Consider the following 13,262-nt stretch of genomic DNA (forward strand, 5'->3'; position numbering starts at 1 on the left):
AATTTATTTGACCCTTTTCAGTCTGGTTTTAGGTCTGGGTATGACACAGACTATTCTGGTTTCACTGGACAATGATCTCCTTTTGGAGACAGGCAACGATCAGGTATCCGTGATGAATTTGTTAGACCCGTCAGTAACCTTTGATGCCACTGACCACTTGGGCCGACACCATATCTGCAGGCTATGAAAGTGGGAGATGGAGCTGCACTTGAACAACTGTTCTTTTCAGAATTCTATTCTGTAATCTCTCTTCTTTAATCTGTAGCCGAGGCTGCTAGCAGATACAGATGGCGTGGGCTGTAGAGTCATCAGCAGACAGATATTCAGCTTTACATATTTTTCCATTGGACCTAGTCAGTGCAATCGCTCAGTTGGCCCACTCTCTTGGATTTAAAATAACTGTTTGAAGATCAACCCAGAGTAGATTAAGTTAACATTGACAGACTGAGAGAAAACATTCAGAAGAATTATTGTTTGTATTATGGTAGCACCCCCAACCTAGATGAGGGCTGCATTATGCTGTGCACAATACAAATTTGTAGCAGGCTTTGTCTGTTACAATGAGCTTAATCAATACAAGGCAGATAAGAGCTTGGAGGGGAAACATACAGAGATAAAATTGCTTGCTCATTGTGACAACTGGTCAACGGTATAACCAGGAATAGAATGCAGGTCTCCTGAGTCTCAAGTCCAGCATCCTACCCACCAAGCCATGCTGGAGGTAATAGCTGCCCTTTCAATTGACAGATTACGCTCACCTTTGGTTACTTTGGCTCCCAGTCTAGAGGTTTTGTTGGTTCCTCAGCTGTTTCTGGAGGATCAATGTACAAGTGGCAGGTAAGAGCAATTTTTTGTTTGTGTTTAGCTTCAAGATTGTCACCTTTCTTTTCAAATGGAGACCTCTATAGCAAAGGTCCCCAAACTTTTTACCTCACATCCCCACTTACCCCGTCTGCCCTCCCACCCCCTGGAACTGGGAGCAGAGCCACAGACGGGGTAAGGGAGCCAAGCCCACAGCTGGTGGTGGGGGCAGGAGTGGAGCTGGATGGCACTCCTCTCTGCCCCCCCGGGGGCTGGCCCAGGCCCCAGTCAAATACGCCCTGAACATTCCTCTGCACCCCCCTTGGGGGACGCCCCACCATTTGGGGACCTCTGTGCTACAGCTTTCCATGTTCCTGTCACCTCTGAACTAGATTACTGCATTCTGTGGGTGTCTCACAAAGAGAGTATATTTCACTTTCACTCTAATGATCATTCCAATTCATTTCCAGCTATCAATGGAATAGGTAGAGATGATTTAAAAAAAAAACAAAAACAAAAAAAAAAAAAAAAACAACAACAACAAAAACCAAAAAAACTGACAAGTCCTCTATACCTCTATAGGTCAGGTCCTGGGCACCTCCGAGCCCACCTCTCTCCAGGCTTTACCACGACAGTTGAAATTATCGGGGATTCTCAACCTGTCTAATTTTGTGAATGTCTTGGACAGGATGTTCTCAATGGAAAAAACTCTATCCTGGGAATTGCTTCACCATTGGTCCAGAAGTCTCAGGGTGCTGGCATCAGATTGAGTATTCTATACTCCTGATCTAGTCCCAAATCTGCTCACAGTCATGCTAGCAGCACCAAAGTAACAGGAAACTGCTCTCAATTAAGCCACCTCCTACTATCTGTTACACTCAATGGAAAAATCCAGTGGCTCTTACCCTGCTATTTGTGGCTGCCAGGACCTTGGCACCTCAGTTTGGCCCATTATCCTAACTGGAGAATGGAAGATCCCTGAGTCACTTCTGGAAATCAACCCAGACTGCATACATCCAAGGCAGCTTCCAGTCTCCACCTGTCCTATGGTGTGTGTTTATGTGAACACGTGTGAGACTGTGTTTTATAAACCCCTGGCTTGTCTCCTCAGAGTGAAAGTTGCTAAAGATGGCAGTCATGGTGCTTCCAGGAACATCTGAATGCACAAACCATGACATGTCAAGCTACTGCAGATGTGAATTTCCAGGCCAGTCTGAGTAAGTGTTGGCAGACCACTGCAATTTGATGACAATGTGATGTTTTCAGCGCTTGAAAGTCCCCTTACATTAAATGCCAGAAATATTTATGTGAAATGCTGAAAAAGGAAACACATGAGTCACAAATTATACGCGGCCCTAATTAATACACAAAAAGTCAAGTTACTGACTCCATCTCAGAGAACACTTTCTTACCTTTGATTGGATTTCACATCCCCTTCTTCTCTCTCTTCCCTGATACCAGATAGCTCTGCTGGGACAGAAACTTCCTTATTGACATTGTTCACCCAACTGTTCTTTGTTTTGTCTGATTTGTTCTGACTCTGCTCAGCTAAAATAGGGAACAAGACCAAAGTTATCTCTCATGTTCATGCAGGTTTCCACTGCAGGTAAATACAGGCAAGTAGTTCCAATAGGTTTTAAAATTATTTCACAAACACATTGTACTAGGATTACAGGTAAGGGTACATTGAGACATCTAGAGTAAATAAGTGTGTGGGGTTCTCATTTTAACATCCCCAATTGTAATATCCACTTACCAAGAGTCCTAAATGTTAAAGCAATTCTAATTGGTAAAATATCCTGCAACCAATGAATTAGTAGCGGTGTTCTTGTATTTCTTACAGCAGCTAAATGCTCATTGAATGTAATGTCAGTACAATGAGGAGTCTTAACCGCACAATATTTGGTGGTCAAATGAAAAGGAGGGTTCTGTAAAACATGGGTTCTCAATGAACATGAGTCAAGGTGGTAGGACCACTTTGCCCCCTTCCTATATTGCTAAATTGGAGGGGGGTCCTGGAACCCCAGCTAATTGGTGTATTTGGGAGGGGCAGGAAGGAGGTTGTCCCTGGATGGAACCTACAGAGAACCACTGCAGTAGAAGAAATACAAACTAGTATGTGAAAACTTGAACGGTGATCATACAATTGAGTTTGGTTGGGCTTTTTTTTCTTTTGGGGGGGGGGGGGGGGAGGAGAAATCCTACTTTGCTGAAGTCACAAAGCATTCCATGAAGTTTTAGGAACATTTTTATATGGCCTTCTGTTGCCTTCTGTACTTCTGCAGTACTCCTGAAAACAAGATTAATTCTCAGTGTGCAGAAATAGAAGTGCCACATTCAAGTGTACATTTTCACAGAGCATTGCTGTGGGGGAAATTGTTTAATCACTTTATGAGTCATTGGAGCTAAACAATTCCTTGTAGTTTATAAGTCAGATTTAAGCCAGTTTTGAATGTCCTAATACGTAACCTTGCCGATTCAAGTAATTGCATGCTTGAGAATAAATGATTGCTCCTTCAAGATGCATGGTGGCCGACACAGAACTTTATGTTAGACATAGAGAAACTCTTTACCTAGAGCTTAAACACACAATCTGAAATGTTATGGACTATCAGTTCTAAATGAGAAAGAATGCAAAGAGGTTTCTTCTTGCCCGTTTCTGGCCCCCTGTATTTCTCCTTGTTTTAGGCCTTCTCTTGTTCACACAGACAGACAAGAGTACTTTTCAAAGTGATCAGGCTACCGCTAACCAAACATGATCTCCATATTTGATTCTACACTTGCACTAAGGACAGGCAAATCAGTTTAATAAGAATTAAGGCAGGATAATCTCAGTTCAGAGACAGGGATGAGTTTTAGTTATGCAAACCTTACAATTTGCTACTTTAAGTCTATCCATGGAACTGACATGAGTAAATTTTCTAGCAAAGCAAATGACTTTACGTAGCACACAGACTAATCATAAATAGGGTCCATGCTAACAATAAGGGTCACAAGTTTCATCAAACACTGACAACAAAAGTACCTTATTTTTACAGGTTCTCTCAAAACCAGAAAGAACTAAACTCAATTAATTAAAGAAATAAACTTCCAATGATCAGAGCTGCTTTCATCATAAAAACTACATGAGAAAAGATATTAAGTTTAGAGAAAAGAATATATCCTTATACCTACATTAATAATGAATAATGATTTTTGAGACTTACATTGCATGATCAGATGACCATAAGCCACCTTACTAACACCTTAATTAATAGCACAGTACTTCCTTTTGCCACAGGGATGTTATCCCCATGAATAGATGAGCAATCAGATACTGAATTCCAGTTGAAGCACCTCTGATTACCTACCACAAAAAAAAGCACCAGACTTCAGGGGTCGCAAGTTGAACACCCAAAAGCTGGGGCATCCCAAATCAGGGGTCGTTTGAGCCCTTGTGATATGCTCAGGGTCACACAAGGAGCCATCAGCAGAGCTAGGAACAGAACCCCAGTGAAAGGGTCCAATTCTGTAAGCATAAGACAATCCTTCCCATCCACATTTCTAGTTAGTATTAACAGGATGTATTGAAAGAAGAATGTACTTCACACAATAAACAGCAAACATACCTCTTCTACCCCAATTCTTGCTCAGGAGAAGATTGCATTATTTTTGTACAGCACCTTCAAAGATGCAAAATATCTTCGGTGCGCTAACTAAGCGGATCGTCACTATACCAGGATCCCTGAAGTAAACTTACCTATTGTTGTGGGTTTCCTTCTTATCGATGCTCTAATGATATCTGCTCCGTGTATTTTATCTCTGTGCCTCTTTGACTTTGCTTCATAAAACCACTGCCCGCTCATATTCTTTAGCTGATTGTCATTCTTAATTTTTTCTGGTAAATGCCTGCAAAAGGGGAAAAGATTGCGCTTATTTGTGTGAATAAAATAATGTCAGGCACAGTAGCTATGGATAGGAAATACTAGGTCAGATAAGAATGACCAAAAAGGGAAGGAAGGAAGGAAAAAGGGGCCACTGGCTCTCTTCAGTACTGAAGGCTATATAACAGATGGGGAAAATATACAGCAGTGGTATTAAAAAGCTAACAGTCAGTTTTCCTGCTGCTTCATCCTTCTTCCTACTCCTACTAGATTAGGCAGAACGTCTGCTTTAAAAATGCAGTCGTCATAGATCCACTCATGAAATCCTTACTCAGTCTTTCGTCAAGCAGAACTCCCACTGAAGTGAGCTGGGCCCTGGGTAGAGCTGGGCAAATTTTCTGGACAAATAGTTTATTCGACCAAAGCTATTCATAAATTTGGGTCAAATTCAGCAAACTGTTTCAGCCAGAGGGAGAAAAAAAAACCCAAAAAGGAGTCAAAATGTTTTGTTTCAACATTGAAGTGTTTCAAAATGTAGCTAGATTTCAACAAGTTTAAACGTGAAATTAATAAAAATAAAACAATTTGCCTAGATTTAACCCCATTTTATATTGGAGTACTTGGTTGATTTAAACAATTAATTATTTATTTATATAGTGCCAAAAAGCATACACAGAAACTAAGAAGAGAGGTCCCTGCCCAAGCAGCTCACAGTGTAAATGCATCACTTTAAACCCTTCAATAGTCTGTTCAGAAAAGAGTTTTGGATAAGTCTTGAAAGCAAGCAATTCAACTTTACATGCTGCATAGCGCATCACGCTTCTTTATTGGAGAGTGCACATTTCAGTTTGAACTCATCTGAATACTTTTCATAGCAGTCTTACAAGTACTACTATCCCTTACACATTCTTAAGAACTAGATCATTTTTGTCCCCAAGCTGAATAGACACTATGTACAGACAGGGGCCTGATTTTCACATTGGACATGTACTTTCACAGGGGCAATTTTGCACAACAAATCAAAGAAAAGCATGAATAAAATCTTAGAAGGGAACTCACTGTGGGAATACAATTAATGAGAATTGGGCATTCAGCTCCCCTAAGTAAACATGAAAAATCCCGCCTTTCATTCTCTGTTGAAGAAATTTGGTTCATGAAGATACTTAAGCACTTTCATTTTAGCAAACAGCCTACACAACATATAAACGGTCCTCAAATTCACCTGAAGCCTTCTCTAAACAGTCCAGTTAACTAAATTTCAGAGATCATGGTTTACGTGTTTGCTACTCTCCAAAAGTGCTCTCAAGCATAAACTTTGATCATGTTCTGTGATCCTTTCCCAAAACATGCATGACATGTGATCATGGTGCCTTACTATTCTCTTGAGCTTCAATCATGCCACTAGGTTACTTTGTGAACTCAAAGGCTTATTTAATTTGAAAGTCAATGGTGTCTGAATTTCTGGCATCTGGGCATGGTAGTTGGAGTGGGATGTTTTTGTTGTCTAACTATCAGACTGGTGATAGCCAGGTTCCTTTAAATGGTGTGTTTGAACCCCAGCAGGGTCAACGCAGTCCTTAAACTTTCCAAGATAAAGAACCAGAATTTATAGGTTAAAAGTCTTGTGGACAAGGCCTTACCCTCATCTGTTTTATACCTACTTAAGAGTTTTCATGTCACTCTTCTCATGAAGAGAGATGGCCTCAGTGCCCTGGCCAAGACATTTCTTCTCTTTCACTTCTGAGCACTGTGCTAAGTGTCAGTTCACCTGGCTGCTGCCCACTGCTAGAGAGATGATGGCCTTTCAGTAGTGGGTGCAGTGAGGAGTGTATATACACAATAGTATAGGTTAGGTGCTTGACCTTTTCATTTATACAGTGCCCCATCTTTGTATTCTCTGACTAGTTACCTTCCCCTCATTAATTGTAATAGGAGTCTACAATGGCATTGCAGCCATGGTCAACACAGAATAGGCTAATTCAACTCTTCACAAATGTGTGTGATCATGATAAAATTTTCAAGCAAAAACAGAGAGACCAGGAACCAGATTGGTGTTGCATCTGGAGCTTCCCACCAGCCAAGCCACAGCAAGACATTTTGAGGCCCCCTGTGAAAGAACGTAGGCGGGCCCCTTTAATTAATAATATTCCATTACCAATTTAATCAAAGTATGCAAACTACATACATAAATTCACAAATAGCAACTGGCTGCAAATACCTTCAAAGCTAAACAAATAAGTAAATAACTAGCCCGTTGTGTTTAACCCTTGTCAGGTCTCTAAGTGATGCTTTGCATCCCTTGGAGTCATACAACCCAGGTATTTGAAGTGCTCAACACACTCCAGTGTCTCCTCAGATTTGGGTAGGAATATCTTCGCTTTTTCAACGGACCTAGATGACACCATTGTCTGTCTTTTCATGTTATATCTTTAGATCTAAATTCTCACCTTCCACCACTATTTGCACCTTCTCTTGTGACAATCTGTTTAAGCTTCATCAGGGGAAGGTTAAGCCTCAAGACTGAGGTATCCAGATCTAGTTTGGATTACCCTGATATTTGACATGGACTGCCTGTTTGGACTATAACTTGATGAACTGATTCTGGAAAGGACTTTTTTCAATTCAGCAGCTCACCATTTCTACTATGAAACTGACCTGGGAAACTTTATTCAGATCTGTAGGTATAATGACCTTTTAACCACAATACTCTCTCTTTTCTTTTAAGAAGTCTTAGTTTCGTTCATAAGAATTGGCTATCAGAGTGTACTTGGGTACGATCTGAAATATTCATTGACCTGGTGGGTAATGTGCCTGATCCCTTGGGATGGGTAGAACTTGATACATGGTGAATACGATTTTAAATCATCCTCACTCTATTTGTCTTGGATGATCTGGGTGGAAGCCCAAGGCTGGATTGCTTTAAGGGAGCTGTTTTTTTTGGGTTCTGGGTAAACAGCAAAGTATTGTAGAAGCTGTTTTGTTGCTGGCTTGGTGAATCTAATTATTAGAATAACTACAGTTTTGGCGATAGTTGCCCCATTCTTTGCAGTTTGCCCTGATCGAGCAATCTCAGTGAAGCTCCCCCTTGTGACCCTGGTCACAAGACCCTAGAGAAATACTGCAGTGCATCGTCTTGAAGAGAATTGTGTCCACGAGAGAGAACTTTCTGGCTGAAGAATAAGCCAGTTTTAGACCCAAAAGAGGTATAGTGGAGCAAATATTCCATCTGCATGTGTTAAGTGAGAAAGTGCTGGAGAATAATGGGAAAGTGGTCCATATTTTTATGGATTTAACTAGACATTTGACAGCTCATGGCACAAACTTCTCTGGGCACTCCTGCAGCTGGTTGGAGTGATGAAAAGTGATGAGGCTGACAAATGCTAGTATCCATCTAAAAACTGCTTTCCTTTTAAGCGTTTATCCTGAAAATCACAATTTCACAGAGAGACAGGACATTGAGGCAGAACACTCAACCATATAGCAAACCCCAGTTTCAAGGAATTCTCCACAATATTCTGGTCCTGTTTTTTTGTGGACTGAGGTGTTAGGCACTACTGCATGGTTCACTATTACAGATGATCCTGCACATGAGAACAAAGTGAGCAGTAACAGGCCTTTGTACTTATATAGCACCATTCACTTCCAAACCCCTCAGTCTCTGTCTTAACTCATCCCCTTCACCCCACTACTGCCCTCACAGTATTAAAAACAATCACAGAACTAACAAGATATGTGACAACCACCACACTGATCACCTGGCTTGTATTCTTTATCCCCTCTACCCTCACCTGCCTTAAACTTCAGACAGGGGCTGTTGCTTTCTATCAGTTTGTATCATGCTTAGCACATTTTGGGAGCTCTTGCAACAATAAATATTTATATATAAACAGCTGTTTGACCCAAAAAGGGTTCACCATTAAAAAGTGAACATGTGTCACTAATGTGTTCTGTTCTAGGCACAGGAAGAAAGCGTGTGGTAACTGCTGGTAAATGCTGGCTTTTTAAATAGCAACCACTTTTTCTAGAAATACCTGTCAGAATCTCTCTCCTGCAACAGCAGTACCAAACAGAGACACAGGGTGAAATTTTCAAAAGCACTCAAGTCCCATTGTCAAGTGATTTAGGCACATGGGAGTGTAAATCAATGGGATTTACGTGCCAGGGTGAAATCACTTGTGAAAATGGGAATTATGAGTCTAAAACACATAGGCACTTGCAAAAATGTTACCCTAGTCTGTGGGACCAAAATAATTCAAGAACAGAAGATGAGGATGTCAGAGGCAGGGGATCAAATGACATGTCAGCCAACAACGTGAAGATAGTTATACCTATTAAGAATATTTTTGTACCTTCAGCAATAAACCTTTAAGGCAGAAGACAGCTACGAACATTTGCAAAGCACATGAATAACTGTTTAAACATTAAGCTGTGCATGAACATTCCTCTTCAGTCTGCATAAGTTTATATAACCTGTATAAACAGCTACTTCTTTGGGACTGCATTTGTAGCTAAGCCCAAAGGTTTTATGATCAGTACTCAAGGCTCCAGATCAGGGATTGTATGTAACCTCTCTGCAAACAGAGTCCTTGAGACTCAGTTTCCATTTGGCTGGTGCAAATGAGATAGCCCTGTGATTTTGACAAGGTAAAGAAACTGTTTCTGTGCTTGTTTCATTTAAATTAAGATAGTTAAAATAAGCATTTTTCTACTGCATAGTAAAGTTTAAAACTGTGTTAAGTCAAGGTTCAGTTGTAAACTTTTTAAACAAAACAACCATAATATTTTGTTCAGAGTTACAAACATTTCAGAGTCACCAACAACCTCCATTCCCAAGGTGTTCATAATTCTGAGGTTCTACTGTATTTCATTTTAGCCTCATTGTTCAATGTATGGCCCTAGGCCTCATTTACTGCGCACTATTTAAATCCTGAAGACAGAATTATTAATTTCCTCATAGGCTTTTCTACGGCACTCATCACTATGGTATCTGAGTGCTTCACAAACAAATGAATTTATTTTCACAGATGCTCTTTCAATGGCTGTGTTCCTGGGCAAACCCCACCCTGAACACTCCAATCCCTTGTAATAAGGTTTTCATTCCAAATCCCTACTTTTCCTTCCCCCCACAGAGGCATGCATCATGCAAAACCACCCCAGGATTACAGCTGATGTTTCTAAAGCATAGATAGAGAAACAAGGGTGCCCTGTAATATGAGGGGAGTGGTATTATCCCCATTTTACAGATGGGGAATGAAGGCTGAGAGATTAAGTATCCACTAATTTTGGGTGCTCAATCTGAGACACCTAGAACCATTTTTGTGGGGTTTTTTTTTTTTTGTTTTGTTTTGTTTTTTAGAGAATAAATAGCATTATATAGGACTACTTCATATGTTCAAATCACAGACCCCATGGACCTCAGTTGCTGCGGTGTGTGCTCAGTGCCAGGATCTCAAGTTGGGCACCCACAAAATGAGACACACCCAGTTTGTGGCTACCTGTGAACATTGTGATTTGTCATTCAAAGCTATCTCTGCCCGCTGTGCAGCATGCAATGTATCCCTTAAACACTGCCATCCATATCCCAAATGTGACTGCATTTCAATTGTACTGTATGTATTTCATTTGTCAAAAGCTTAGGGATCTATTAGGATGGAAGTTGCATGTGCACATTAATTTCTAGCACATTACAATGTACAACTGGCTGTTAACTTAGTGCAGTACACAAAGTGCAGTTCAGTCTTTCACTAGGCAGCAGGGTGGATAAAAATCAATGATTTAAAAAAAAATCCGATTTTTTTAATTTAAATCAGATTTTTTTGATAAAATGTTTTTGAGGAAAAAAGCAATCTAAAGATAGTTTTAATTAAGATACATTATAGCTCAAAGATATCTCCTCACGGAATAGAGATTATAAATCCTAATTCTATAGTATGAGACAATATATTCATGTAATGTTTAAGAAAAGTTTTGTAAATGAGTTCCAATAGTTCATGGATTAGGGACCCAATCTTATGGGGCTCCAGGGGATTCTGTAGGTTAATCTTTCTATCTACCCAATGGGACTCAGTGCTCAGTCTAGAAGATACCATCAGAGATGCTTAGTTTTGCAGTCCTCAAACTGTGGATTTGTGCATCCAGAGATACATGCTTGTTAACAGCAAAAATGTTTTTAAATAAATAAAATAGACGTGAGAAACAACAGACCTCAACACTATTGTCCCTCTGTCAATCCCTTACCTCTCTCTAAGAGTGCAAAGTTTCAAAACGTTCAATGAATTGAAGATTGTTAGGGGCGGAATAGATCTGGACAAGGAGAAGAAGTCTAGAGATAAATGTGAGTAGGGAGGGACAGGCAGTAGAAACAAAAGTGAAACTGTTTGAGCAGCATATTCCAGAAGTCTTGAGGTCTTTCTGAGTGTAGCCTTCATTGATTTGAGATCTACCATACCATTCTCTCACTAGAAGGGAAAACCTATAATGGCAGCAGGCCATAAAAGAAACCCAGTTTGGGAATATTTTAATGAAGTTCCTCTACCTGTGGGTAAGACAGGCATGCATGCAAAATGCAAACAGTTCCACAAAGAAATGCAAGGCCTGGTTGCCCGAATGAAACAACATCATGAGAAGTGTTCCTTCTCAGGAGGAACCGGTGTTGAAGATGATGAAAGGAACATGTACCAACCTGAAGATCCTGCATGTTCAGACATTTTTTTATTTCACGCTTTTCTTAAGGATTGCCTGTCTTCCTTCTTGACTATTCTTGAATTCTCATGTTTGAGCAAAAAATATAGTTGTTACTCTATGGTACTATCATTTTAGATGCAGTTGTGATAAAAAAATAAACAGCTGAAATAGGCAGACCTTCCTTTTACAATTTCACCTTTAAAGTAGTACTGAGTGTCGGTGAAGGCAATGAGTAATACTAAATACGCAGTATAGTAATAATAATTAAATAACTGCATTGACTTTTGTTTAGGAGAATCCATCCTCAACATACAGGATTCTGAAGACTATCCACCTTCAAGATCACCATCATTTTCTATAGTTTCAGAGTTATCTGCCAATTATTGTGTGTCAGTCACATCATGTATGTCACATAGCCACAGTATATCACCTGTAGCAAAAAAAAAAAAAAACTCCATCATCCAGAGACAACCATAGATAAGTTTGTGATAAGAACCAGCAGATTACAAAAAGAGGTAATTGATGAAAAAATTGCCCCGTTTGTTTATGCAACAAACTCTCCTTTCCGTATTATTGAGAACCCACACTTCATTAACATGGTTCAGTTATTAAGACCAGGACACAGTCCACCCAACAGAGCAGATGTCGCAGGCAAATTGCTGGATAAAGTGTATGAAAGAGAAATTGAGCAATGTGCAAAAGGTCTAGGGGGTAAAATTGTTAACCTGAGTCTTGATGGGTGGAGCAATGTCCACAATGATCCTGTGGTATGTGCTTGTGTGACAACAGAAGAAGGGAATGTCTTCCATACAGAAACAATTGATACATCAGGAAAATGCACATAGCAGAATACTTACAAGAAGCAGCAGTAAAAGCTATAACAAACTGTGAAAAAAAAAAATTCAAATGTCCAGTACGCAGCTTGGTCACAGACAATGCTACAAATGGATTCAAGATAAGAAATTATTTAGAAGAAAGTGAAGAGAGTCCCAAGCTAATAGCATACAGTTGCATTGCTCATACGATGCACCTCCTAGCCAAAGACTTCAGCGTTCCAGAAATAAAGGCTAATGTTGTTGAAATTGCAAAATACTTCCGTAACAACCACTTTGCAGCAGCTGCTCTGAAAAACGTGGGAAGAACCAAGCTAACTCTCCCGTAAGACGTGCTATGGAACTCAGTATTGGACGGTTTTGAGCACTAGATCAAGAACTGGCCTAATCTGATGAGAGTTTGTGAACAAAACCGTGAAAAAAATAGATGGCACTGTCAGAGCCAAAGTTCTCAACATTGGGCTTAAGAGAAATGTTGAACACATGCCGAATACCTGAAGCCTATTTCTGTAGCCTTGAACAAAATGCAGGGAAATAGCAGTTTTATTGCTGACGCTGTTGAAATTTGGATGGACCTGAGTGAGATCTTAAAAAGAGAAATATGCGATGACAGAGTTAAATTACAAGCACTAAAAAAAACAAATGGAGACAAGCAGTATCTCCAGCTCATTTTCTTGCAAATATTCTCAATACTTGGCACCAAGGTCAAACCATAACTGCTGAAGAAGAGGAGTTGGCTATGACGTGGACACCCAGCAATCATCCCTCCATAATGCCAACTATAATAAACTTCAGAGCTAAGGGTGAACCATTCAAGAAATATATGTTTGCTGATTATGTTTTAAAGAAAGTCACACCAGTGAACTGGGGGAAGTCACTTAAGCACTTGGATTCGGAGACCGTTGAAGTGATAATCTCACTTTTAATAGCAGTAGTTTCTTCTGCCGGTGTAGAAATAATTTTTTTTTCCTTTGGACTAATTCATTCCAAATTGAGAAATCGTTTAGGACCTGAAAAAAGCAGGAAAGCTTGCTTTTCTTTTCCAGATTATGAACAGGAAAATGAAGGTGAAGACGACTGA

General features: G+C 40.0%; 1 protein-coding gene across 19 annotated transcripts in view; it reads right to left on the bottom strand.

The window, feature by feature from the left end:
* Positions 1-13,262, bottom strand: part of SYTL2 (synaptotagmin like 2) — an 85,030-nt gene that overhangs the window by 38,728 nt on the left and 33,040 nt on the right. For all 19 annotated transcript variants that reach the window (XM_007060598.4, XM_043528424.1, XM_043528475.1 and 16 more), the window contains exons 3-4: positions 4,541-4,689; positions 2,214-2,349 (exon numbers count right to left, since the gene is read on the bottom strand). In XM_007060598.4, coding sequence (XP_007060660.2) covers positions 2,214-2,349; positions 4,541-4,689 — 285 coding nt within the window. The remainder of the gene's footprint in view (positions 1-2,213; positions 2,350-4,540; positions 4,690-13,262) is intronic.

Source organism: Chelonia mydas, chromosome 1 (assembly GCF_015237465.2).
Source record: "Chelonia mydas isolate rCheMyd1 chromosome 1, rCheMyd1.pri.v2, whole genome shotgun sequence".
Taxonomy (NCBI): Eukaryota; Metazoa; Chordata; order Testudines; family Cheloniidae; genus Chelonia; species Chelonia mydas.